This window comes from Hylobates moloch, unplaced genomic scaffold (genome assembly GCF_009828535.3).
Source record: "Hylobates moloch isolate HMO894 unplaced genomic scaffold, HMol_V3 SCAFFOLD_12, whole genome shotgun sequence".
In the NCBI taxonomy this organism is placed as follows: domain Eukaryota; kingdom Metazoa; phylum Chordata; class Mammalia; order Primates; family Hylobatidae; genus Hylobates; species Hylobates moloch.
Window position 1 is genome coordinate 35,970,115 of NW_026652287.1, and position 26,275 is coordinate 35,996,389.

At 57.7% G+C, this 26,275-nt stretch overlaps 3 protein-coding genes across 3 annotated transcripts; 2 read left to right on the forward strand and 1 right to left on the reverse strand.

The window, feature by feature from the left end:
• Positions 1–67: 67 nt before the first annotated feature.
• On the forward strand, positions 68–4,820 carry PIH1D1 (PIH1 domain containing 1). Its single transcript, XM_032171471.2, has 9 exons — positions 68–73; positions 228–309; positions 1,484–1,663; positions 3,052–3,113; positions 3,206–3,287; positions 3,663–3,792; positions 4,030–4,105; positions 4,436–4,579; positions 4,707–4,820. The coding sequence occupies exons 1-9, from the start codon at positions 68–70 to the stop codon at positions 4,746–4,748; spliced, it is 804 nt and encodes a 267-aa protein (XP_032027362.1). The 3' UTR covers positions 4,749–4,820.
• A 5,067-nt stretch (positions 4,821–9,887) lies between these two features.
• On the forward strand, positions 9,888–21,856 carry SLC17A7 (solute carrier family 17 member 7). The gene is made up of 12 exons (XM_032169169.2): positions 9,888–10,171; positions 14,540–14,792; positions 16,054–16,172; positions 16,459–16,573; positions 16,652–16,739; positions 17,232–17,318; positions 17,410–17,552; positions 18,310–18,459; positions 18,620–18,752; positions 19,810–19,920; positions 20,116–20,243; positions 20,446–21,856. The coding sequence occupies exons 1-12, from the start codon at positions 10,110–10,112 to the stop codon at positions 20,737–20,739; spliced, it is 1,683 nt and encodes a 560-aa protein (XP_032025060.1). The 5' UTR covers positions 9,888–10,109; the 3' UTR covers positions 20,740–21,856.
• A 528-nt stretch (positions 21,857–22,384) lies between these two features.
• Positions 22,385–25,833, reverse strand: GFY (golgi associated olfactory signaling regulator). Its single transcript, XM_032169170.2, has 4 exons — positions 25,732–25,833; positions 23,612–24,815; positions 23,253–23,426; positions 22,385–22,753 (listed from the first exon to the last, which is right to left on the reverse strand). The coding sequence occupies exons 2-4, from the start codon at positions 24,792–24,794 to the stop codon at positions 22,554–22,556; spliced, it is 1,557 nt and encodes a 518-aa protein (XP_032025061.1). The 5' UTR covers positions 24,795–24,815; positions 25,732–25,833; the 3' UTR covers positions 22,385–22,553.
• Between the last annotated feature and the right edge of the window lie 442 nt (positions 25,834–26,275).

Consider the following 26,275-nt stretch of genomic DNA (forward strand, 5'->3'; position numbering starts at 1 on the left):
CCGAGACCGCGGCACTGCACTCCAGCCTGGGCGACAGAGCGAGACTCCGTCTCAAAAAAAAAAAGAAATGGGAGTGAGGTTGGGATCGTTCTTCTAGTTCTCAAAGGATAAAGGGGACCTAAACCGTCTAAATTTGTCGCGTTATCCACAGCTCTCATGCATAAGAATTGCTCCATTTGAGGAACAAATGAGGGGTCTGATGGCACAGACTCCAAGCCTGGAGGTAGTTTTCCTTTATACAGGCCTCGAAGGAGCTCCAGCAAGCCGAGACAACCAGACCAGAATCGACACAAATCCAGCCTCAGCCTGGTGAGAAAGGACACCGGAGAGAGAGGGACAGGAGACCCGGGGAGAGGACAGAGAGAGGAGGAAGTAAAGAGACATGAAAATAAAGGCCTGGAGTGGGGGTGGGGTGAGCAGACTCCCACAGAGATCATCCTAGGACAGAAAGGAGTTGGAGGACAGAGTAGGAGTAGGTAGGGGGCCAGAGAATCAGAGAGAGGAAGAGGCTGGGTGCGGTGGCACGTGCCTGTAGTCCCAGCTACTGGGGAGGCTGAGACAGGAGAATTGCTGGAACCCAGGAGGCAGAAGTTGCAGTGAGTGGAGATGGCACCACTGTACTCCAGCCTGGGCGACAGAGCGAGACTCTGTCTCAAAAACAAAACGAAACAAACAACAACAACAACAACAAAGATAGGAAGAGAGGCTGGGCACAGCGGCTCACATCTGTAATTCCATCACTTTGGGAGGCCGAGGTGGAAGGATTGCTTGAGGCCAGGCGTTCAAGACCAGCCTGTGCAACATAGTGAGACCTCATCTCTACTAAAAATAAACAAAATTAGCTGGGCTTGGTGGGTGCGTGCCTGTAGTCATAGCTGCTCACGAGGCTGAGTTGGGAGGCTCACTTGAGACAGGTGGAAGAGACTGCAGTGAGCCAAGATCGTACCACTGCACTCCAGCCTGGGTGACACAGTGAGACCCTGTCTCAAAAAACAAACAAGCAGAAATCAAAGAAGAGAGGGGGCCGGGCGCGGTGGCTCACACGTATAATCCCAGCACTTTGAGAGGCCAAGGCAGGAGGATCATCTGAGGGCAGGAGTTTGAGATCAGCCTGGCCAACATGGTGAAACTCCATCTCTACTAAAAATACGAAAATTAGCCGGGCGTGGTGGTGGGCGCCTATAATCCCAGCTACTTGGGAGGCTGAGGCATGAGAATTGCTTGAACCTGGGAGGTGGAGGTTGCAGTGAGCCGAGATCACGCCACTGCACTCCAGCCTGGGTGACAGAGTGAGAGTCTGTCTCAAAAAAAAACAAAAAACAAAAAAAAACAAAACTGAAGTGAGGGATCTCAGGGGTGGGGAGTGGAACAGACCCAGAAAAAGCGGGACAGGGCAAAAGGAAAAGAGACAGAGCCTGGAGAGAATGGATGGGGACTGGACTTGTGCAGAGAAGGATTGTCATGACTAAACCCCTCCCCCCAGGTTTCTGCATAAAGACCAACTCTTCGGAAGGGAAGGTTTTCATCAACATCTGCCACTCCCCCTCTATCCCTCCTCCCGCCGACGTGACCGAGGAGGAGCTGCTTCAGATGCTAGAGGAGGACCAAGCTGGGTTTCGCATCCCCATGAGTCTGGGAGAGCCTCATGCAGAACTGGATGCAAGTCAGTGCCCTCAGAGGACCCAGGAGTCTGGCCCGCTAGGCCCCTTCTTCCCTAGAACCCAAGAATCCTGGGCCCAGGACCCTCCTCCCTCAGCTCCTGGAGATCTGGCTCCTCGATCTGATTCTTTTCCCTATGGTAGATCTCTAGTGCCCTGGACATCCCACACCTGGGCAGTCCTGGTTCTGCCACCTGGCCAGGCTGGCACTTTTCCATGCCCCACTCCAGGGCCGGGAGGCCTGGACAGAGTGCTCTTCGTGCATTAGCGGATCTCCTGGCTTTAGTCCTGAGCCCGCTCTCTGCTTTTTTCTTTCTTTTTGTTTTTGAGACGGAGTTCCGCTCTTGTTGCCCAGGTTCAGACAATTCTCCTGTCTCAGCCTCCCAAGCAGCTGGGATTACAGGCGTGCTCCACCACACCCAGCTAATTTTTGTATTTTTAATAGAGACGGGGTTTCGCCATGTTGGCCTGGCTGCTCTCAGACTCCTGACCTCAGGTGATCTCCCCGCCTCAGCCTCCCAAAGTGCTGGGATTACAGGTGTGAGCCACTGCGCCCAGCCTGCGGCTCTCTCTTTCATCCTGTTTTCTTCTCTGCCCTTCTCCCCTTTCTCCATCTCTGTCTTGCCTCACCTCTGTCCCTGTTTCTGCCTCTATATCCTTTTTTCGATATGTCTCTTGAAGCTTTCTGGGACCAAGCTCTAGGCAGTGCCCCGGGGAATAAGGACCTATGAAATGCACATTCCATGTTCCAGAAACTCGCTGTCATGGGTGGGGCTCAAGGAGATGGATGCAGTATCAATAGGGTGTGATTCATGCTGCTTTGGAGGGGGGCACCCAGCACAGCCTTGAGAGGGCTCGTCACCCACATGAAGGGGTCAGGGAAGGCTTCCTGGAGGAGGGGGTGTGGGATAATATTTGAAGGAACAGGAGGAGTTCAGCAGGCAAAGACAGAAGAAGGTTCTAGGTAGAGTGGCCCAGAGCTGGGAGAGAATGATTGGATTGGATCAGCCAGTAATGGAGAGTGACTGAAGAAATTCAGTGGGCCGAGGTTGCTAGAAGAATGAGGTTTTCTCCAGAGGTGGGAGGGGCAGACTACACAGGGTCTCCAACGCCAGGCTTGTGGGGCTCAGACCTTCACTGGGGAGCCAGAGGAGAGCTGTGAGCAGGGGAGGGATAGGGTCAACTCTAGTGACATCACACTGATGGACAGGAGATACGAGGCCAGGGAGGAGGCTGGGCGGAGAGTCCAGAGCGGAAAGTGAGTGCCCTTCCTTATGTCTCTGTCTCTGCTTCTTGTGGCCGCTGTCTCCGAATGTTTCTTCCCTGTCTGGGTCTGGGATGTGGGCTTCCTGCAGAGGGCTGGGGGGTCCTCACCCCCTTTTTCTCCCCGCAGAAGGCCGGGGCTGTACCGCCTACGACGTAGCTGTCAACAGCGACTTCTACCGGAGGATGCAGGTTGGGGGCGGGGCTGCGGGTGAGGCCTGGGCAGGGGTCTCTCCCCCTACCCTCCCCGCCACCGCCTGTCTTTTCCCTCTCTGTCACCCCAGAACAGCGATTTCTTGCGGGAGCTCGTGATCACAATCGCCAGGGAGGGCCTTGAGGACAAATACAACTTGCAGCTGAATCCGGGTGAGGGGCAGGTCCTGGGCCCTCGGGAAAGAGTGGAGCCAGGAGCGGTTTGGGGAACACCCCTGGGAGAGGAGGGGCTGGCTTGGGCAGGGTGTCCTGGAGTCTGTGCTACTAGGAGGGGGTGGATTCTGGACGCCCTGAAGGGGCGGGGCCAGGAACATCTCCAGGGGTGGGTTTTATTGGGGCATATCATGGGAGGGGCGTGACTAAGGTGGGCGGGCTTCCTAGAGCCTAGCCTGGGAGTGTGGTCAGATCCCAAGAGTCCTGGTGAGCCGGCGGAGCCTATCCCGGGAGGCTCTTGGCCGTGCACGGCCTCCTGAGAGAGCAAAGGGAACCCTGACCTGTATGATGTTTGACGGCGCTGCTGACCCTCAGAATGGCGCATGATGAAGAACCGGCCATTCATGGGCTCCATCTCGCAGCAGAACATCCGCTCGCAGCAGCGTCCTCGGATCCAGGAGCTGGGGGACCTGTACTCGCCCGCCCCTGGAAAAGCTGAGTCAGGGTGGGCCTTCGGTAGATCCCCGGTCTGATGTTTCCTCAACGCTCTTGGGAATCCCTTCCTCCATCCTCCCACACTGGGTGATGCCCTGGGGCCCTGGGCACTGAGAGAGGGAGGAGAGAGAACTCCTGACTGGGAAGGCGTCCTGAGGCAATAGGGCTGGTTGGAGGGAGAAAGGGAACAGCATGCCAGGCAAAGACCTGGCAGCTGTGCCCAGCCCTGGACCTTGTTCCTCCTCAGCCCTGAAAAGCCTCACCTGAACCTGTGGCTGGAAGCCCCCGACCTCCTCTTGGCCGAAATTGACCTCCCCAAACTGGTGAGTTTTGCCCGCTGGACCAGAGCAGGGGAATGAGGTCTGGAAAGGTCAGGGACTGTCTCTGAGCGAAAGTGACAAGGGGTTGTTGCTGGACTTGTCAGCTGCGTCCCCTCTGCCAGGAGGCCCACAGGCCACCTTCCGGTGCTGTCCTGAGGGCGCCCAAGGGATTGTAAGTGCTCGGTCGTTGAGACTTGTAATTGCTGTCTTCTGCCTCTTCCCTGGGAGATTAGACCCTTCAAATATAGTTTCCCAGCGTGTGAGGCTACCATGCCTGGTCCAGGTGATGGTCCTTTTGCTGGGGAGGGTGACCTGATTCCACCACCTCTCCAGGATGGAGCCCTGGGGCTGTCGCTGGAGATCGGGGAGAACCGCCTGGTGATGGGGGGCCCCCAGCAGCTGTATCATCTAGACGCCTATATCCCGCTGCAGATCAACTCTCATGAGAGCAAGGCAGCCTTCCACCGGAAGAGAAAGGTGCCCGGGGGAGGGGTTCGGGGAAGCCAGGACATTGAGGGGGCCTGGACTCTGGCTCTGAGGCAGGGGGGCTGGGAGCTGGACTTCTGGGTCCTGGATCCTCATTCTCTTTGCTCTGTCTCCTCAGCAATTAATGGTGGCCATGCCGCTTCTGCCGGTGCCTTCTTGATCAGGGTGTCTCCCTGCGCTTCCGAGATGTGGAGAAGGGCTTCCCTAAAGTTGAAATAAAAGATTTTTGCCTTTGTTCTGTCTCTGACTGGGGATATGTGGGTGTTGGGAGGGAAGAGGGACATTGGGCTGTGTCCCTCCAGTCCCATAGAGGTCACTGCCCCAGCTCAGCCCTCATCTTTCCCCCGGATCCTCCCTGAAGCCTCCTGACCTCCAGTCTCCCCTTGTTAGTCCTCCCCAGGCCCCAGAGCTGGCCCTGCACTTTCCCGCTTCACAGCCCTCCTGTGGCTCCCCAGCCGCTCTGGCAGAAGGTCCAAGCCCCTCAGCCGAGCACTTAAGGCTCTGTGTGATCTGAGCCCCGGGTCGTGGCTCACTTTTATGTTTAAGACACAGGGTTGTCAGGCGCGGTGGTTCACGCCTGTAATCCCAGCACTTTGGGAGGCCAAGGCGGGCGGATCACGAGGTCAGGAGATCCAGACCACGGTGAAACCCCGTCTCTACTAAAAAAAATACAAAAAATTAGCCGGGCGTGGTGGCGGGCGCCTGTAGTCCCAGCTACTCGGAGAGGCTGAGTCAGGAGAATGGCGTGAACCCAGGAGGCGGAGCTTGCAGTGAGCCGAGATGGCGCCACTGCACTCCAGCCTGGGCGACAGAGTGAGACTCTGTCTCAAAAAAAAAAAAAAAAAAAAAGAGACAGGGTTGTCAGGCGCAGTGGTTTACGCCTGTAATCCTAGCACTTGGGGAGGCCGAGTCGGGTGGATCACCTGAGGTCAGGAGTTCAAGACTAGTCTGGCCAACGTGGTGAAACCTGGTCTCTACTAAAAATACAAAAATTAGCCGGGCATGGTGGCGCAAGCCTGTAATCCCAGCTACTCGGGAGGCTGAGGCGGAAGTTGCAGTGAGCCGAGATCCTGCCATTCCACTCCAGTCTGGGCTACAAGAGTGAAACTCCGTCTCAAAAAAAAAAAAAGACAGGGTCTCGCTCTGTCACTGGAGTGCAGTGGTGCAATCATATAGCTCACTGCGGCCTGGAACTCCTGGGTTCAAGTGAGCCTCCCACATCAGCCTCTGAGTAGCTAGGATGACAGGCATGCACCACTGTGCCCAGCTAATTTTATTTTTTGCATTTTTTTTAGAGATGGGGTCTTGCTATGTTGCCCAGGTTGGCCTTGAGTTCCTGGCCTCAAGTGATCCTCCTGCCTTGGCCTCCCCAAATGCTGGGATTACAGGCATGAGCCACTGTGCCCAGCCTAGTTTTGACCTCTTCCTCTAACTGGAGCCCAGTCATACTGAACAGTGTCCTGACCACACCCATTTTCCCCCATCTCTTAGTTTCTGCTGTTCCTGCTACTTTGTATCCTCTTCCCAGTACATCTGCAGAAGTTTCTTTCTTTCTTCTTTCTTTTCTTTTCCTTCCTTCCTTCCTTTCTCTCTTTCTTTTTCTGTTTTTTCTTTCTTTTTTTTTTTTTTGACAGAGTCTGGCTCTTAGGCCCACGCTGGAGTGCAGTGGTACAATCCTGACTCACTCTGCAACCTCCCGAGTTCAAGTGATTGTTGCACCTCAGCCTCCCAAGTAGCTGGGACTACAGGCGCCACCATGCCCAGCTAATTTTTTAATATTTTGTATAGAGATGGGGTCTCCATCTGTTGCCCAGGCTGGTCTCGAACTCCTGAGCTCAAGTGATCGGCCCTCCTCAGCCTCTCAAAGTGCTGGGATTACAGGAGCGCCCTGCCTTGATAAATATTTATTGAGTTAATAAGTGATTGTTGAGGCCGGGCATGGTGGCTCACACCTGTAGTTCCAGCACTTTGGGAGGCCAAGGCGGGCGGATCACCTGAGGTCGGGAGTTTGAGACCAGTCTGACCAACATGGAGAAACCCCGTCTCTACTAAAAATACAAAGTTAGCCTGGCATGGTGGCAGGCACCTATAATCCCAGCTACTCAGGAGGCTGAGGCAGGAGAATTGCTTGAACCCAGGAGGCGGAGGTTGCTGTGAGCCGAGATGGCGCCATCGCACTCCAGCCTGGGTAACAAGAGTGAAACTTCATCTCAAAAAAAAAAAAAAAAAAAGTGATTGTCTATACCCTCCTCTTCTTTAGTGAATCCTAGGATCATCAGTAGATGGAGGAACTTCAGTGGTAAATGCTCAAAGCACAATGTGAGTTAGTGGGGCATGGTGGGGCACACCTGTTGTCTCCAGCTACTCGGGAGGCTGAGGTGGGAGTCCAGGGAGGTTGAAACTGCAGTGAGCTGCCCCTGGGCGACAGAGTGAGACTCTGTCTGAAAAAGGAAGGAAACGAGGAAGGAAGGAAGGAGGAAGGAGGAAGGAAAGAAGGAAGAAAGAAGGAAAGAAAAAAGAAGAGAAAGAAAGAAAAAGGAAGGAAGGAAGGAAGTGGAAAGGAAGGAAAGAAAGAAGAAGGAAGGGGAAAGGAAGGAAGATGGAGAAAGAAATAGGAAGGAAGGAGAGAGGAAGGAAAGAAGGAAAGAAAAAAGAAGAGAAAGAAAAGGAAGAAAGGAAGGAAGGAAAGAAAAGGCAGGCAGGCAAGCACAATGTGTCTGCAATGGGGTGAATTGGGAGGGAGGGGGAGAAAAGACGGGGAGGAGGTCGGAGTGGGAGTGACTTCAGGTAGTGTCTTTCCGGCCGCGGAACGGATGAGCGAACGTGGGCGCCGTGTCCACCAGAGGGCGCAACGTATCCCTGCCCATCGTCCCGGAGAACTACATCTCCCAGAGGCCCTCGGAGTGCGCGGCCCTTCTCAAGCGAGCACTGAGGCTCAGAGGCCGCTGGGACTTGTAGTTGGGACGGTGAGCCGTTGGAGGAGGCCAAGTAACTCATTCCCAGGTCCTGAAAAAGTGTGGGGCTGGGTCCTTTCCTCCTTCCTCGGTTTCCATGGCGACGGTTTCGGCAAAGGCCCAGGTTTTGGCAGCGGCGGGGCCCGTTTCCCACTCCCTCCTCTTCACCATCTGCTCCACCCTCACACCTGGCCCCGAGCCGCAACCACCGCCTCCGCACCCGGGCCGGGGACTCTGCAGCCACTGGGTGGCGCGTGTGAGCGGCTCCCGCGCTGCTACCTCAGCCCCACGAGTCTCGGTTCCTACCTCCCTCCTGCCTCAGACCCGCAGCGTCCTCCGTTCTGGGGTCCCAGGGGTTTCTCAAAACTGTGAGACCCAGAGACCCAGCCAGTCAGGGCTGGAAGCGAGAGGCTGCGGCGGTCAGTGGCTTCCCGGCCACCCCGTCCTTGGCGCCCGCCCGACGCGCCGTCTGCTCCTCCCACCCCACCGCGGGCCGCATCATGAAAATTTAATACCAAATGCATTTGCGGCCCGACGCCGGGAGGTAGTGGGGAAAGGATCACCCTCCTGGGGCCCGGATCTGGAGGTGGACTCAGCGCCAGGAGATGGGCTGGTCTGAGGACAGGAGCGGGGCGGGACCCTGTCTGCGGGCCTGGGACAGGGAAGGGCCGGGCTCTACCCAACGGGGCGGCGCTGGAATTCCGGCGTAGAGACAGAGCTCGGTGGGCGGGGACAGATTCCGGGGGTGGGAGCAGGACTAGGAGGGCAGGGACAGATCCCAGGGGCGGAGGCGGTGGGCGAGGGACAGATCCCATGGGGCGGGGGAAAGGCTGGGAGGGCGGGGACAGATCTCAGGGGCGGAGGCCAGAGCTCGGTGGGCGGGGTCAGATTCCAGGGGCGGAGGCAGGACTGGGAGGTCGAGGACAGATCCCAGTGGCGAGGATCAGAAGTCGGAGGGCGGGGACAGATCCCATGGGGCGGGAGCAGGACTGGGAGGGCGGGGACAGATCCCAGGGGCGGAGGCCAGAGCTCGGTGGGCGGGGTCAGGTTTCGGGGGCGAGGGCAGGACTGGGAGGTCGAGGACAGATCCCAGTGGCGAGGGTCAGAGTCGGAGGGCGGGGACAGATCCCATGAGTCCGGGGCAAGACTGGGAGGGTAGGGACAGATCCAGGGGGCGGGGAGAACTGGGAGGGCGGGGACAGATCCCATGGGGCAGGGGTAGAACACAGAGGGCGGGGACAGATCCCAGGGACGGAGGCCAGAACTCGGTGGGTGGGGACAGATTCCAGGGGGCAGAGACAGATCCTATGGGGAAGGGGTAGAACTCAGATGGCAGGAACAGATTCCAGGGGGCAAGGACAGAACTGAGAGGGCGGGGACAGATCCCAGGGACAGATCCTAGGAGAAGGGGACACAACTCCAACGGTGTAGAGAGAACTCGGAGGGCGGGGGCAGAACTCAGGTCAGCGACGGGTGAGGATGCCAGGGGGTGCGGATCACAATTTAGGGGGCGGGGACAGATCTCAGGGGGTGGAGACAGAACTCAAATAGCGGAATGGATCCCCCGGAGCTAGGAAAGAACTGAGAGCGCGGACAGATCTCAGAGGAGGGGAGAAATAACACAATGGGGAGACTATGGGGTCGCAGCTGGCACTGGGGGGGTGTGTGAAATATAACTGTGGGGGACGGAAGCCAGAGGGAAGAAAATTGGGGTTAGGGAATGAAACTCAGGGAGAGAAGCAACAGGGAGGAGAGAGACGCCGGAGGGAGAATAGAGCTGGAGGAGTATGGGATTCAAAGGGGAAAGATGGAAACTCAGGAGGAGATGGAGCTCAAGAGTGAAGAACCCGGGTGGCGAAAGGGACTAGAGGGGGACGACAGGTGGATCGAAGTAGGCGTTGGACTTGAGGGGAAAGAATTTCCCTTGAATGAGAAAAGAAAGAACTCCCTGGATGAGACTATTGGAACTAGGGACGAGGTGGGATGGGGATGGAATTGCGGGGTGGGGGCGGGGAAGGAGTCCAGGGGTGAAGGAACTGGAGGATGAACGCAGAGGGAAAGTCAGAGAAGACAGGATTGTAAGGGACGAAATTAGGGGGAACAGAAGTCGGGGAGAGAAATGATGGGGATGAGAACTCAGGAGAGGACAGAAAATCTGGGTAGGAGCCAGGGGAGATGGAACAGGGATAGGGGGAGTAGCCTGGGGAAGGAACAGAATTGGGGGGCGTGAACTCGGAGGCATGAGTTCAGAACCCACAGGCGCGGTCTTGGAAGGCTCAGGAGGGGACAGGAGGAGGATGAAAGGGCTGCGAGAGGGGGCGGGTCTGGCAGACGAGGGGAGGGGCCTGGTGAGGCCGGGGCGGGGCCTCCCGCGCCCCGCCCCCGGCTCTGAGTCCTGTGACAGCCCCCGGGCCGCCTGCACTTGCAGCCTCCTTCCCCCCGAGCGGAGCTGCGGGGCCGGCCGGGCCGGGGCGGACCCCGGGAACCCGGACGCGGCCGCCCGGGCCCGCGGGCGGGGGGATCGGAGGGGGGGACCGGCGGGGTGACCGGCGGCAGGAGCCGCCACCATGGAGTTCCGCCAGGAGGAGTTTCGGAAGCTAGCGGGTCGTGCTCTCGGGAAGCTGCACCGGTGAGCCTGGCGGGGGTCCCGGGAGGAGAAGAGTGGGAGGATCTGAGGAGGATGCTAATTCCCACCTGGGCGCAGACTGACAGATGAACGGGCGATACCCCGGCATGGGGGTCCACCCATCTGTCCAGTTTTCTGCCGTGGGCTCCGACGGCGCCGTTCTCCCTGGTCGAGCCTTGTCCATTATCCTGTTCATTTTTCTGCACCCCACCCCACCCGGCTCCACTCTTTCTCTGGTGCTGTAAATCCCTCTCTCCCGGGTCTCTGGCTCCCTCCCCCACCACTTCTGGGTCTCTGTCCCCGTCTCTTTCTGGATGTCTCTGCCCCCTTTCTCTCTCTGGGTCTCCGTCTCCCTCTTTTTCCAGATCTCCGCTCCCTTCTCTCTGGGCCCCTCCTTCTCCCTAGATCTCTGCCTCCGCTTCTTTGCGTCTCTGTGCCCCTCTCTCTGGTTCTCTGGCCCTTGCTCTCACTGGATCTCTATCAACCCCTGACTCGGAGTCTCTGTCCCCCTCTTTCTAGGTCTCTCCTCTTCCCTGAATCTCTGGTCCCCTCTTCTCTGGATCCTTGTCCCCGTCTCTGGGTTTTAATTCTCCCACCATGGGTCTCTCCGTCCCTCTGTGTCTTTTTCCGCTTCTGTCTGGCATGGAGTTTAATCTGCAGCTAAAGCGGATTGGGGCTCATAGCCCATTGTCCTTGAGGGGGTGAAGCTGGGTGGAAGAAGTCAGAGCACCCTGGGTCCCTGGGAGATAAAGGAGTTAGAGGCCAAAAATTTCGGCTCCTGGAGTAGGACAGCTTTCCCAAAGCATACAGACTGGGGCTGAGAGGGACTCCCTCCCAACCAGGTTGATGACCCCAGTGACCCGAGTGTCCCTCAGGATAATCTGGACACCTCCCCACAGGCTCTCACCCCCAACCCCAGCTTTGGCTCTAAGTCAGATAAATTACTCAGCTGCGGAAAAGCCTAAAAATATATCTGGCCACAGTACACGAAGGAGATGGCCTCATCAGTACCGTGCCCCTGCCGCCATGCCTCAGGCCCTGTCCCCTTGGCCCACAGCCCTGACCCTGTCTTTCGTTGAGCTTCAGTCCACCTCGCTAGGCCATGGGGGTCCTTTGCTAAGTCTAACGTCAGTCTTGCTTGCTGGAGATCACCTCTTAGCTCCAAAGTTACCCCACCCTCTAGTAACATGAGAGACAAGAATAAGGCTGGACAGAAGTGGGGGGAGGTGGGCAGGAGGATGGTGCAGTGACGGAGGTTGGCAGTGGAGGGGAAGCTGAGATAACCTCACCCCTTCTTTTTCCAATTTTCCAGCCCCTCCCCACCCTTTTTCTCGCCTCCTTTCACGAGTTTCTCAAAATACATCAGTGTGAAGTCAGGAGAATGAGAGAGAGAGAAAGACGTGCTGGTGGAGGGGGCTGGGGGGTGGCAGAGGGAGGGATGTGTTCCTCAGGCCCCTCCCTCAGTCTCTGCCTCTGTTTCTCATCTGTGCTAGGGTTTCTCACAGTCAATCTCTCCTGGTTCTCACCTCTCTGAGTTACCTCTTGGGTCCCCAGAGACCCCCGGGCTCTGGCCAGGACCATCAGCAGGGAGTTTGCGCAGAGAAAAGCATTTGTTTCCAATGCCTGGGGTTTGCTCTGATGGTTGGAGGGAGAGGGGAATACCCCATATTAGAGACAACAGGTTGATCTCATTTAATCCTCTAGACAAAGATGGGGAAACTGAGGCTCCATCCTGGGGTTGGGGAGATCAGTGGATGAGTATGAGCCCCATGATTTGAACCCAGGTCGGTCTCCCTCCCAAGCCTAGAACGGAGCTCTTCCTTGAGATGAGTGATGCCACAGCTGGTGGGGAGCTCCCTTGCACCCAGGGTGACTTGGAACAAGGACATGGGGGAATGGGATGCCAGAGAGATGAGAACCCAAGGTGCCTCCTTTCTGAGAGCCAGGTCTTGCGCAGGGGGATGCCGAGGGCCAGTAAGGGATCAGGTCCCATTGCTGTTCTTGTCTGTGACCTTGGAGTGCCACTTCAGCTCCCCGAGCCTCAGTTTCCTTAGTTGTACAATGGGAAGAGAAGAGAGAGCAGAGGGACATAAGGAGACAAAGACGTGGGGTAGTGGACAGAGATCCTGAGAGTAGCAGAGAGAGAGAGAGACAGAGAGAGAAGTTGAGACATCTTCTCGATTTGGGGTAATGGCCTCCTAAGTGTTGCTTTTCCTCATCGCCAAGTCCCCAGGCCTGAGTTTGGGGTATCCAGGGAGGGGAGGGGGATTTGCATCTAGGGTCTCCCTTCTCTGTCCTTGTCCCCTGCAAAGCATCAAGGCCACCTTCATCTCTGCGTCCTTGGTCCTCTTGCTCTAAAATGATTGATATCACCTTGAAGTTCCCTCTTTATTCTGTTGCATTTTTGCCTTGTCCCCATTTTATAGATGTGGGATACTGAGACCCCCTGTTTAGACAGCCTTGATTAGAGATCTGACATCTCCTCATGTTAACAAGGAATCTCATATCAGGGGCTGCAATCACATCTTGAGTTTCAAGGTCAAATATCATCTGATGTCAACCTGGGTCAAAGTCTAATCTCTTTGGGTGACGTGTTCTGATGTGGGGGGAGTTTCTGCCATCCTGTACTATTCATCCTAGTGGCTTCAATCCCCCCTATCTCTGGCTCTCTGTCTTCTTCCTTTTAGGGTCTCGTTCCTACTCCTTCTGGGTGCTGTCCACTCCCCAGCTTTTCCCACCCCTGTTTCTTAACTGCCCCTCCCCACCTCCTTAAGTTCTAGGACGGGGAGGGGTTGCTGTGTTCTCGCAGCTCTTCCACCTCCCTCCCCCTGGACCGTCTGGCTGTTCCTTCCTCCCCCGTCCCAGTCTCCCTCGCCTCCATCTGTTCCAGCCCCTTCCTGGGATCCAGCCCGATCCCCTGGCTGCCTACCCACCTCAGAGACGGGCCGCACCTCACAAATCATGTCCCAGCCTGTCTATCCTCTGTCTCCCAGGCTCTCCATCTTTCTCTTGCATTCTGGATCTCTGTTCTCTTCTCTCTGCATCTATGTCCTATCTCCTGGGTTTCTGTCCCCGCACCTCTTTGGGACTGTGTCTGCTTCCTTCGCTAGGTTTCCATCTCCTCCATCTCTGGGTCTCTGTCCCCCTATTTCTGGGTCTCTCTCCCCCTCTCTCTGGGTCTCTGTCTCCCTCCCTCTGGGTCTCTGTCATCCTCTGTCTCTGACCCCTCCATCTCTGGGTCTCTGTCCCCCTCTCTATCTAGGTCTCTATTCCTCTCTCTCTGGGTCTCTGTCTCCCTTTCTCTCTGGGTCTCTGTCCCCCTCTTTGTGGGTCTCTGTCCCGCTATGTCTCTGGGTCTCTGTCCCCCTGTACCTCTGGGTCTCTGTCCCCCTGTATCTCTGGTTCTCTGTCCCCCTGTATCTGTGGGTCTCTGTTCCTCTCTCTCTCTGGGTCTCTGCTCCCCTGTTACTCTCTCTCCCTCTCTCTGGGTCTCTGTCTCCTCCTCTCTAGATCTCTGTCCCCCTTTCACTGGATCTCTCTCCCTTCTTCTGTCTGTGACCCCTCTCTCTGGGCCTCTGTACAACTCCCCCCATCTCTGTCACCCTCTTTTTGGGTCTTTCTCCACCTGTCTGAAGGCACCTCTCTCTTTCTGCAGCCTCTCCCTGGGTTTGAGGCAGCCCTCCAAATACCCTCTTCGTCATCACAGACTTGATTCTGGATCCAGAACGGGCGGGGGCGAGAGTCACGCTGGGGAATGAGCCAATCCCCCTACCAGGGCCATCTGTCCCTTGCCAGGACACCACCCGCCACTCCCCCTCCCTACCCCCTAGGCTGACAGCCTGGACTCAAGGTTCCCTAGGGATGCCTGGGACGGGCTGCTGGATTCCCAGGGTCCTGGACATCTCCCCACCCCCTAGCAAACGTGGCTGAGAAGCATCTGTTCTTTTGACACCTTTGCTGAAGCATCTCCTTAGCACCTTTTGCTTCCTCGAATAGACTCTTATCCGGGAGAGGCGGCTGGAGAGTCTTTGGGCCTCGGAGTGGGGGCACAGGCTCTTGAATCCCAAAGGGTTGTCTGGGGTCTAAATCTCCTGAGTTGAAGGATTTGACAGAGCTGGGAGAGGGGGATTGAAGATCGTCAATGTGAAGAAGGAGGGGGCTGGGGACCTGAATTCCCGGTCTCAGGGAGATGGAGGATTTCTGGATCACGGCGGGGCGAAGGGAGCCAGGGACCTGGACTCTTGGTGAAGGAGGAGGTGCGGGCTTAGAATTCTAGATCTTGAAAAGCAGGTTTTGCCCTGGATCCTGGTCTTGGGGGTGAGGGGGCTGGGGGCCTGGACTTCCGAGTCTCTGGCTCTTGCTGTCCCGCAGCCTTCTGGAGAAGCGGCAGGAAGGCGCGGAGACGCTGGAGCTGAGTGCGGATGGGCGCCCGGTGACCACGCAGACCCGGGACCCGCCGGTGGTGGACTGCACCTGCTTCGGCCTCCCTCGCCGCTACATTATCGCCATCATGAGTGGTCTGGGCTTCTGCATCAGCTTTGGCATCCGCTGCAACCTGGGCGTGGCCATCGTCTCCATGGTCAATAACAGCACGACCCACCGCGGGGGCCACGTGGTGGTGCAGGTAGCTCAAGGCCTGAGCCCTTGCAGAGCCCCGCCCCGCTCACCGAGCTCCGCCTACGCCCCCATGACGTCACATTCACCCACTAGACGCCCAGGCCACGCCCCTTTCGAAACGCTGCTGGAATAGCTCCCCCCAATCCGTGCGCCCCTTAGTTCTGACCTCGCCTTAGGGGCCGCCCCCGTTTCCTAAGCCCCGTCCTGACCTAAATGAAGTCCCGCCCTTATTTCCAGGGGCTTGATTGAAAAACGTAGAGTCCGCCCCAACATCAGGTTCCCTAGGGGTTGCCCCTGCCCCATTTTGGACCTACTAGCAATTTTGCTCACGCCTGTACCCCAAGCTCATGTCCCCGGGTCACATCTATTTAATCTCAGTCCCATCTCAGGTTCCTCCCTGAATTTGTTATTTTTTGAAAACCTGCCACTGCCTACGTCCCACTCCATGTGTTCTGTCCCTTATCTAAAGACCCACTGGGTCTCCCAGGGTACGGTGCAGTGGGGCCATTGCTCTGTCGCCCAAGCTGGAGTGCAGTGGCACCATCACTGCAGCCTCGAACTCCTGGACTCAAGTGACTCTCCTGCCTCAGCCTTCTGAGCAGTTGGGACTACAGGCGCGCGCCAGCATACCCAGCTAACATTTTTATTTTTATCTTTGTAGAGACAAGGTCTCACTCTGTTGCCCAGGTTTGTCTCGGACTCCTGGGCGCAAGCGATCCTCCTGCCTCGGCCTCCCAGTCCTGGGAGTACAGGCGTGAGCCACGGTGCCCTGTCCTTTCTCCTATTTTAATTTCAGCATAGGCCTTGCCCCTGCATCAGAAAAGAGGCCTGATTTGTGCCTTTCTCCTACCTGAAGCTCCTCCCCTTGCTCCCTTCCAATCTGGTCCGCCCCCTTGGCTGTTTCATTTCCCTGCCTGGACCCTGTGCAGGTCGCTCCACAAACGCTCATAAGCTGGATATAAGTGGAGAGAGTCATCATCATACATGGGCCCCTAGGCTTTCATGGAGGCAAGGAAGCAGGCAAAGCAAGGCGTCTAGGTGGTGATGGACCCCGTTGTTAAGGCAGCATAGGCCCTAGCAACGTGGAAGAGCGGAGTTCGTAGACTTTAATTGACAAAAAGATAGTGTGAGCTTTGATTGGCAGGCGTTTGGAGGTGGGAGGGGTTCCTCGTTGCTGATAGGGCAAGGCGCTAAGTCTGTGGGTGCTGATTGGTGGAGCGGCAGAGCCTGGGCAGGGCGACGGATTTAATGTACATTTTGGCCCGCAGAAAGCCCAGTTCAGCTGGGATCCAGAGACTGTCGGCCTCATACACGGCTCCTTTTTCTGGGGCTACATTGTCACTCAGATTCCGGGAGGATTTATCTGCCAAAAATTTGCAGCCAACAGGTACAGAGGTGGGGTCTCAAAGTGGGCTGTTAACTACAGTTGTGTGGGTGGAGTTAGAGGGCGTGGTCTTGAATTTGCGGGCTGGCTCTGGTAAGTGGGAGGAGCCTGGATTTGGGGGTGGGTCTTAGAGAAAGGTGGGGCTTGCGATTGAGGAAGGTGGAAGTCAGAGAGGTGGTGGGACCTGGGGTCCTGGGGACCACTGGGCCTAGCTTGCTGTGGGCGAGAAGGGCAGAATCCCGGGCATGGCTGGATAGCTTGGATTCTTTTCTCTCACCCTTCCCGTCAGGGTTTTCGGCTTTGCTATTGTGGCAACATCCACTCTAAACATGCTGATCCCCTCAGCTGCCCGCGTCCACTATGGCTGTGTCATCTTCGTGAGGATCCTGCAGGGGTTGGTAGAGGTAAATCCCCGCCTGATATGACCCTGCCCTCGCTCGGACCCTGCCTCTTCTCAGTGACCTTGGTTTTCTCCTCTTTAGGGGGTCACATACCCCGCCTGCCATGGGATCTGGAGCAAATGGGCCCCACCCTTAGAACGGAGTCGCCTGGCGACCACAGCCTTTTGTGGTGAGAGGAAGGGGGCTCCTCACTCCTGAATCTGAGGGAGGAGGGGCTGGGGGCCTGGACTGTCGGGTCTGAGCGGGGAGGGGCTGGGGGGGGGCGCGCTGAACTCCTGTGTCTGAGGGAGGAGGAGGAGACTCTGGACCTAGACTCCCAGGTCTGAGGGAGTGGGGGCTGGAGGCCTGCACTCCTGGGTCTGAGTGAGGAGGGGCTGGGGGCCTGGACTCCTGGGTTTAAGAGAGGAGGGGCTGAGCCTGGACTCCTGGGTCTGAGGGAGGAGGAGCTGGAGGCCTGGACTCCTGGATCTGGGGGAGGAGGAGCTGGGGGCGTGGACTCCTGGGTCTGAGGGAGGAGGGGCTAGGCCTGGATTCCTGGGTCTGAGGGAGGAGGGGCTGTGGCCTGTAATTCTGTGTCTGGAAAGGTGGGAGTGGTGGGGGTCCGCACTCCTTGATCTGAGGGAAGAGGGGCCTGTTCTCTCCCCCACATCCTCCCCCTTAGGTTCCTATGCTGGGGCGGTGGTCGCGATGCCCCTCGCCGGAGTCCTTGTGCAGTACTCAGGATGGAGCTCTGTTTTCTACGTCTACGGTGAGGGACCCGAATGCCTGGTTCCGGGTGGCGCTGGGGCGGAGCGGGGCCGGTCCTCACCTCGCTCCCATCCCCATCCTGACCCCCCCAGGCAGCTTCGGGATCTTCTGGTACCTGTTCTGGCTGCTCGTCTCCTACGAGTCCCCCGCGCTGCACCCCAGCATCTCGGAGGAGGAGCGCAAGTACATCGAGGACGCCATCGGAGAGAGCGCGAAACTCATGAACCCCCTCACGGTCCGGGACCAAATCTTCGGGGAAGGGGCGGGGAGAGATAGCAAGCCACGAACCTGCACAGCGTGTAGATCAGGGAGGGTTCCTGCAGACTCTAGAGGAGACGGGACTGGAACGCAAAGAGAGGGGCTAGAACCTAGGAGGCGGGTTGCAACCCGCGGAGGACGCGATTCTCAGGTGCTGGGGCAGGGTTAGGTCGGGAGTTGAGCAGGATTAGAACCACTGACAGGGCATGGTTAAAGCCAGCAGAGAAGGGATTAGAATGTGGAGGTTTTGCTTAGACCTTGGGTTGAGGCTGTATTTTGGGGGCATTTTTGCATAAACAGAGACTCCTAGGGCAGGCTCAGTGGCTTCCGCCTGCAATCCCAACACTTGGGGGGTGGAGGCTGCAGGAACGCTTGAGTCCAGGAGTTCCAGACCAGCCTGGGCAACATGGCGAGAAACCGTCTCTACTCAAAAATCCAAAATACAAAAAGTAAAAATAAAAATAAAGAAAAACGTCCCTGAGGGGCCCAGACACCTGCGGACCTGAGAGGCTACCATAGGGCCAGGACCCCTTCATCACTCAAGTGTCACCTTGAGGCTAGGATCCCTGGGTCCCCACGGCAACATGGTGTAGCCCGCGCTTTTGGGTCCATAGAAGTTTCAGTGCGGTCGGGATCCTTTGATCTCTGCAGAACTACACTGTGGTCCCTGAAGGGACGCGGAGAAGCCCTCAGCCTCGCTCTCCGTCTTAGCGGCCCTCCCCTCGCCCCCACAGAAGTTTAGCACTCCCTGGCGGCGCTTCTTCACGTCTATGCCAGTCTATGCCATCATCGTGGCCAACTTCTGCCGCAGCTGGACGTTCTACCTGCTGCTCATCTCCCAGCCCGCCTACTTCGAAGAAGTGTTCGGCTTCGAGATCAGCAAGGTAGAGCCCAAGAGGAGAGGGCAGGGGGGCGCGGAGGGGTCGGCGGGAGGGAACTGGCCGAGATCCCGAGGCAGGGAGGAGCCGGTGGTGCACGGACCGGGCAGAGACGCCGAGCCGGCGGCCCCGAACCCTAGTCTCCCCTGTACACCTGTTCCCGCAGGTAGGCCTGGTGTCCGCGCTGCCCCACCTGGTCATGACCATCATCGTGCCCATCGGCGGCCAGATCGCGGACTTCCTGCGGAGCCGCCGCATCATGTCCACCACCAACGTGCGCAAGTTGATGAACTGCGGAGGTGAGTGGGGTGGGGCCTGGGCCGGCTCTAGGACAGCCTGGGTGGAGCAGAGCAGGATTGAGAGGTGATGGGGAGTGGTCACAGGTGGAAACCATCTAGCCTGCCCCAGGAGTCCTTTTCTATGCAAACGGTCGTGGCCAACAGGGTGGAGCCGGGGCAGGGCAGGCTTGGATGAAAGGGACTGTCACGCGGCCGTCCAAGGGGCCACCGCGTGGAAGGGCAGGGTGGGCGAGACTTCCTGGGTGGAGCAGAGGCAAGACCAAGTTGGGCCTGGAGGGACAAGGCCTGCACAAAGTTGGGTGTGGTAGGACATGAACTAGGTGGTGAAGAGGCGCTATGAGTAAGGCACCTGGAGAGACAGGGTCTAGGGGCCTGCTAACGAGTGAGATTTGCTAGGCCTGGTGGCGCATGCCTGTGGTCCCATCTACTTGGGAGGCTGAGAAGCGAGGACCGCTGGAGCCCAGAAGTGCGAGGCTGCGCTAAGCTATGATCGCGCCGCAGCACTCCAGCCTGGGCGACAGAGCGAGACTTTGTTTCTAGAAAAATTAAAATTACAAGTAAAAATTAAAAAACAGGTAGGGCATGGTGGCTAACCCCTGTAATCCCAGCACTTTCGGAGGCGAAGGCCAGTGGATCACTTGAGCTCAGGAGTTTGAGACCAGCCTGGGCAACATCGTGAGACTTTGTCTCTTAAAAAAAAAAAATCAAAAATTAAAAAAAACACAAAACTCACGAGTGGGGATCCAGGGGAAGGTGTGAATGTGCACAGCAGGGATCCTGCGTGTTCAGGGAGTGGCCTAGTCAAGGGGTGGAGCTACGGGAGGGGCGATGGAGCTGGTGGGCGTGGTCAGGGCTGGGTCTTGGAGAAGTAGGGGTCTGGTTAGAGTGGGCGCGGGTGGCGTGGAGGGCGCGAGGAGGCCTGGGCGTGGAGGTGGCCAGACTGGGGCGGACAGAGGCGGTTTGGGGCTGGGGCCGGTCTGGAAGGGCGGTGTGAGGCAGCCTGCGCCCCGCTCCGGCCGACACTCAGGAGACGCGGCCCGCCCCCCCCCTCCCGTAGGCTTCGGCATGGAAGCCACGCTGCTGTTGGTGGTCGGCTACTCGCACTCCAAGGGCGTGGCCATCTCCTTCCTGGTCCTAGCCGTGGGCTTCAGCGGCTTCGCCATCTCTGGTGAGAACCGCGGATCCGCAGCTTGGGGGACTCTGGTCAGCTCTGTAGGGAACTTCCTGGTTCAGGAACGGGGCCTCTCAGCCTCACAAAAGGTGGAACATGAGTGGCTGGGAGGGGAGAAGTTTGAGAACGTCCCAGTGGGAATCACTCGAGTGAGATTCCGGTGTGACGCCCTCCGACTTGTCTCTCCGCTAGGGTTCAACGTGAACCACCTGGACATAGCCCCGCGCTACGCCAGCATCCTCATGGGCATCTCCAATGGCGTGGGCACACTGTCGGGGATGGTGTGCCCCATCATCGTGGGGGCCATGACTAAGCACAAGGTCGGTGCCGCAGTCCTGACGCAGTCGCCCTCCGAGTGTGTGCTTGGTACCTAACTGACCACGTGGTGGCACTGTCTCTGGGGTGCCATCCCTGCCTTTTCAGCCTCTCTGGGTCTCTGCCTCCCTTCCTCTAGGCCTCCCCCTCTCTCCGCCTCTGTTTCTCTGTCCTCCCATTTGACCTCAGCCCTATTGTCCCCTGCAGACTCGGGAGGAGTGGCAGTACGTGTTCCTAATTGCCTCCCTGGTGCACTATGGAGGTGTCATCTTCTACGGGGTCTTTGCTTCTGGAGAGAAGCAGCCGTGGGCAGAGCCTGAGGAGATGAGCGAGGAGAAGTGTGGCTTCGTTGGCCATGACCAGCTGGCTGGCAGTGACGACAGTGAAATGGAGGATGAGGCTGAGCCCCCGGGGGCACCCCCTGCACCACCGCCCTCCTATGGGGCCACACACAGCACATTTCAGCCCCCCAGGCCCCCACCCCCTGTCCGGGACTACTGACCATGTGCCTCCCACTGAATGGCAGTTTCCAGGACCTCCACTCCACTCATCTCTGGCCTGAGTGACAGTGTCAAGGAACCCCGCTCCTCTCTGTCCTGCCTCAGGCCTAAGAAGCACTCTCCCTTGTTCCCAGTGCTGTCAAATCCTCTTTCCTTCCCAGTTGCCTCTCAGGGGTAGTGAAGCTGCAGACTGACAGTTTCAAGGATACCCAAATTCCCCTAAAGGTTTCCTCTCCACCCGTTCTGCCTCAGTGGTTTCAAATCTCTCCTTTCAGGGCTTTATTTGAATGGACAGTTCAACCTCTTACTCTCTCTTGTGGTTTTGAGGCACCCCCACCCCCCGCTTTCCTTTATCTCCAGGGACTCTCAGGCTAACCCTTGAGATCACTCGGCTCCCCCTCCTTTCAGAAAAATTCAAGGTCCTCCTCTAGAAGTTTCAAATCTCTCCCAACTCTGTTCTGCATCTTCCAGATTGGTTTAACCAATTACTCGTCCCCGCCGTTCCAGGGATTGATTCTCACCAGCGTTTCTGAGGGAAAATGGCGGTTTCAAGTCCCCCCTTCCTCGCCCACTTCACATCTCCCCTACCAGCAGATTCTGCGAAAGCACCAAATTTCCCAAGCCCCTCTTCTCCCTCGCTTAGCATAATGTCTGGGGAAACAACCAAAATCGCAATTTTAACAATATGCCTCTCCACCCCCGTGCACTTTTTCTGACCTGGTTTTCAGGTCTAAATAGTGGCTGCTCCAGTCCATGAACTCAAAGGTTTGAAGCCACCACCATTGAACTCCCCCATGGTGGCTTCATGATGCCCCCTCCCCAATTCCTCGCACTTTATTCTCCTGGGTGGTTTCGAACTACCCTCAGTTTCTCAGTGGCCATTTGTTGTGTCCCTCAGGGGCTTAATGACTCAAAATCTGGGATCCTTCCCCTCTCAGACACCCCTCTTTCAGCTTAGAATTTGGGGAACCTATAGAGAAGTCACAGAATCCCATGAAAGGGAATGGGGCAGGAGACAGGGGTGTTTTTTCCCAGTGCAGGGTTGTGTCTTTGTGTCTCTGTCTCTGTGACTGTAAATCCTGCCCTGCCCCACTCCCAATAAAAGCTTTGGTGTACAGGCTCAGTTGTTCTTGGCTGTGGAGGTCACAGACGTCCTGGTCCCCAGCCCCCTCCTCCCTCAGACTGAGGAGTTCAGGCCCCCAGCTCCTCCTTCCTCAGTTCCAGGGATCCAGGCCCCAGCCCCTCCTCCCCCAGACCCAGGGGTCCAGGCCCCCAGCCCCTCCTCCCCCAGACCCAGGGGTCCAGGCCCCAGCCCCTCCCCTCTCAGACCCAGGAGTCCAGACCCCCAGCCCCTCCGCGCTCAGACCCAGGGGTCCAGGCCCTAGCCCCTCCTCTCTCAGACCCAGGAGTCCAGACCCCCAGCCCCTCCTCCCTCAGACCCAGGAGTCCAGATCCCCAGCCCCTCCTCTCCCAGACCCAGGGGTCCAGGCCCCCAGCCCCTCCTCTCCCAGACCCAGGGTCCAGGCTCCAGCCCCTCCTCCCTCAGACCCAGGGGTCCAGGCCCCAGCCCCTCCTCCCTAAGTTTCAGCGGTCTCAGACTCCAGCCCCCTCCCATCCCAGGTCTCAGGCCAGAGGAGGGGTCTAGCCATCGGAACATGATATTTATTCGGTCTCAGACCTTGTTCTCTGATCACAGCGCAAGCATCTCTGTTTATTAGACCCTTTATCCGGGGGACTACTCTAGCTAAGCATGCCAGAAGCGCAGGGTTTTCCTTCACTGTGGGGATGTGCAGGTCCGGCAGAACTCGGTGGGGCTCACACGAAGTTGTTGGGGAGCGTGGCGGGGGACAGGGCCTCCAGACGCTGCGGGCGACTCCCGCGGGGCGGCGGGGGCAGCTTTGGTGGCAGCGGAGGTGTGGGCGGGGGCTGCTTGGTGGAGATGTGGGAAGGGACCCAGGTATCCGGCGCATAAAAGTAGAGGTCGTAGGGGTCTTTCGGGGCGTCCAAATGCAGAACTGTGGGAGCAAAGGGGCGTGGTCGTCTCTGGGCTGACCCTCCAGGCCCCCTTCCAGGTCATCTCCAGGGCCCCTTTTGTGCGGCTGACCAATCGGGAGGCCGGAGAAAGGATTCCGATTCTGCATTTGAACTGAGTTTTCAATAAAAAGGGTAGGGCCGCTGCAGAAACCAGGAGGCGTGGTGTCCGAGCAGCAGCTGCGGGGCTTGCAATGGAGGGCGGGAAGTGCAGGGCTCCTGGCCGCGCACCTGGAGGGGCAGGGGCGGGGCTGGCGGGGACGGCCGGCTCCGGGCCTGAAGCCGTTTCCAACCGCATTGGGAGCAGCACTGGACTCTCGTGTGAAATTGCAGACATTTAGGGGGCTGGACGTGGCCATGGAAGAGCCAGGGCTTTCACTGACCTTGGGTGGGGGACCTGTGCTTTTTTGGCTGGGCGCCCTAAAGTGCCGGGAGAGACCAGGTTATGGAAAAGTGCAGGCATTCAAGGGGCAGGGCGCTCACCCGGTTCATCTCCGTCGTCCGGAAGCCGGTGATGTGCGAAGGGCCGCTGTCGAGCTGCCCGGCGGTAGAGACACCACAGCAGCACAAAGATGCCGATCAGCAGCGCGGTCCCCGCGAAGAACAGGCAGAGGGCCCCGCCTGCTGCGCCACGTGGTCGCCCCACAAGAGTCACGCCTGAAGGGGGATACCAGCAATCTAAGCTCCTAACCCCCTCCTCCCTCAGACCCAGGAATTCCTGTTCCCAAACCCTTCTCCCTCAGTCCCAGGAGTCCAGGCCCCCAGCCCGTCCTCCCTCGCACCCAGGAGTCCAGGCCCCCAGCCCCTCCCTCAGACTCAGGAGTCCGGCTCCTGCCCCTCACCGGTCTCCTTCACTCGCTCCACCACGATGATGGTGTTGACTCCCTCACCTCGGCTGTGCCTCTGGGGTGCCCGCAGAGTGTCAGGGGCCAACTGACTGGGGCGCCCTGGAAGAGCAGGGGGACCTGCAATCCGGGCTGAGGGAGGAGGGGCGTTGGACTCCTTAGGGCCAGAGTTCTGGGGGGCCTTCAGCTCAACCTTTCCTGGAGAATCTGAAGTGGGCAATTTTGGGGAGTGGGGCTGGATGGCTGCAGGGGTTTCTGGTTTGGGATTCAGGGACAGCCCATTTAGAGCAGTGGCGTCATCCTTGAAGGGCGCAGGTGTTTCTGGGTAGAGACTAGTGGAGATTTGAGGGTCGGAGGTCCTGGGCACATCTGTTGCATTTTGGTAGTAGGTTGTGGGGAATTCTGTTTGGGAAATTTCGGTGGGGCTGGGATTGTGGGTCACATGGGATTCTGGGTGGGGGGTTTTAGAAGGGTCAGGATGGAGAGCTTGGAGAAATTCAGAGTTCGGGGTCTCAGTGGAGGTGAGGTCATGGGTTTCTGGGGATTTGGGGTCAGGGGTCTTGGTAGGATTAGTGTTTGAGGTCTCAGGGAGTTCTGCCTGTGAGATTTCAGTGGCATTAAGCTGGAGAATCTGTAGGGATTCTTGGGGTATAGTTTGCATAAGGTCAGTGTTTGGGGTCTCAGGAAATTCTGGGCGTGAAGTTTTGGAGAAGTGAGGTTTGGGGGTCTCAGGGGATCCTGGGTGTGGCATTTCAGTTGGGCCAGGTGTGGGGGTCTCAGAAGACTCTGGGTGTGTCATTTTGGAGAGGTTAGTTTTGGGGATGTCCAGGGATTCTGATATTGAGGTTGTAAGTGAGTCAGCTTTGGGGGTCTCAGGAGACTCTGGGTGCAGGGTTTCTCGGAGGTCAGGGTTGGGGGTCTCAGTGACGTCAAGTGGGAAGGTTTCCAGGGAAACCGTATGAGGTGGTTTGGAAGGCTCAGGGTAAGGAGTCCCGGGAAATTCTGGGTTAAGGCCATCTCGTGTGGAATTTTCAGAAGCATCCTTCAGAGGGCAGGTCTCAGAGGGGTGGGCCGTGTCCGGAAAGCCAGAGCCCAAAGGCAGAGGAGCTGAGGGAGCGGCCTCGGACCTCAGGCCGGCGAAGAGGAAGACGAGGAAGAGGATCCGGCTGAATGATTTCATAGCTCTGGGAGATACCTATAGCTGCGGGGGGAGCGGGAAAGAAGGGGTTAAGGCCGAAGGCTCCCTGGAGCCCCGCCCACTCCCCGAGGCCACGCCCACTGGACCACAGGTGGACCACGTCCGGGGCCCAGCTTGGCGCCGGGGGTGGGAGGAGAATCCAATCGCAAGTCCCTTGGAGGCTTGTGGGGCGATGGCCGAGGTAGGCAAGGGAGACTGAGGCCCGGGGCTTCTTGGGAGTCGTAGTTAATTTCCTTATCTGTTTCACCGAGGGGTCCTAGAAAAATTGGGAAAGAACGACACTTCTCCAGGCCCCCAGATCTCCTCGACTTCGACTTTGGAGAGTGTCAGGCCTTCGAGGGGACATAGGACCTCCTTCCTCTCCGAGGTCCCCCGGGACACCTTGACTCAACAGTTGTTTACACTACAGGAGGCTCCTGAGGGCTGAGGGCTGGACTCATGGATTTGAGGGAGGAGGGAGACTTTTGGGCTCTGGGTTAAGAAGGTTGCTGGGGGTTCAGACTCCTGGGTCTTGCAGGGTGAGGGGGCTGAGGTTCCTGGCTCCTGGTTCCTTAGGGAGGAGAAGGCTGGAAGTTCAGATGCCTAGAATTTTGCGGGAGCAATGTTTGGGGGCTGGATTGCAGGGGTGAAAGAAGATAAGAGGCCTTGAGCTCTTGGTTCCTGAGTTAGAAAGGAATTGGGAGCTCTGAGTCCTCCAGAAATAGGGTCTGGGATCTGGGCTCTGCAGGGTGGAGGGGTAGGGACTCGAAGAAGAGAGCTTTGGGGCAGGACTCTCAAGTCTGTTATTGAAGATGGAGCTAGGATTTCAGCATCTCCGGGGCTAGTCTGGGCAGAGAAGCATAGGTCTGTGTTCAGGTGGAGGTGGAGGCGGCTGACACATCGATGGGACAGGCTTACTTGAGGTCCTGGGGTCTCTTACCTGCTCTGGTGTCCAAGGTAACAGCAGATGAGCACAGCTGGATGCAGAGAACGGTGAATGTTGCAGAATGGATCTGGGCAGGGCGGTGGGAGGTAGGGTCTCAGGGGCACACAGGTGACGCACCTGACCCCCTCCCAGGGGATCCTGGGAGCCTAGCAACAGATTTAGATTCTTAAAGGGACAGAAGTAAAGGACATTGTCTCTGGGGTGGGGAAGGGAGTTACAGACTGGAATGATCAAGTGGAGATGTGGCCCAAACTATTTTTTTGAAACCAGTGGTCCTGGCCCTCTACCCTCTCCTACTGAAATCCCAGGAGTCTAGCTCCCTGGTACCTTCCTATTTCAAGTCCCCTAAGTTGTATCCCCCAGCTCCCTCCCCCCAGACTCAGAACTCCAGTCCTCTAGCTCCTTCCTTCCTCAGATTCAGGAATCCAAGTCCCCAGCCTCCTCCTCCCCCAGAACATAGGAATTTGGGTCCCTGTCCCATCCACTCTTAGACTCAGGAGTCCAAGCTTCTGCCACCACCTTCCTAGGAAACTAGGAG

What these genes read in the sequence shown, in the direction of transcription:
- PIH1D1 (XM_032171471.2), top strand. An exon ending in CAACTTGCAGCTGAATCCGG is followed by an intron (nt 3,288 to 3,662) that starts GTGAGGGGCAGG and finishes GCTGACCCTCAG; the next exon opens with AATGGCGCATGATGAAGAAC. An exon ending in CCTTCCACCGGAAGAGAAAG is followed by an intron (nt 4,580 to 4,706) that starts GTGCCCGGGGGA and finishes CTGTCTCCTCAG; the next exon opens with CAATTAATGGTGGCCATGCC.
- SLC17A7 (XM_032169169.2), top strand. Translation starts at nt 10,110, where the DNA reads ATGGAGTTCCGCCAGGAGGAGTTTCGGAAGCTAGCGGGTCGTGCTCTC. An exon ending in TCGGCTTCGAGATCAGCAAG is followed by an intron (nt 18,460 to 18,619) that starts GTAGAGCCCAAG and finishes CTGTTCCCGCAG; the next exon opens with GTAGGCCTGGTGTCCGCGCT. An exon ending in CAAGTTGATGAACTGCGGAG is followed by an intron (nt 18,753 to 19,809) that starts GTGAGTGGGGTG and finishes CCCCTCCCGTAG; the next exon opens with GCTTCGGCATGGAAGCCACG.
- GFY (XM_032169170.2), bottom strand. Translation starts at nt 24,794, where the DNA reads ATGAAATCATTCAGCCGGATCCTCTTCCTCGTCTTCCTCTTCGCCGGC. An exon ending in GGAGCGAGTGAAGGAGACCG is followed by an intron (nt 23,427 to 23,611) that starts GTGAGGGGCAGG and finishes ATCCCCCTTCAG; the next exon opens with GCGTGACTCTTGTGGGGCGA. An exon ending in GGACGACGGAGATGAACCGG is followed by an intron (nt 22,754 to 23,252) that starts GTGAGCGCCCTG and finishes TTGCTCCCACAG; the next exon opens with TTCTGCATTTGGACGCCCCG.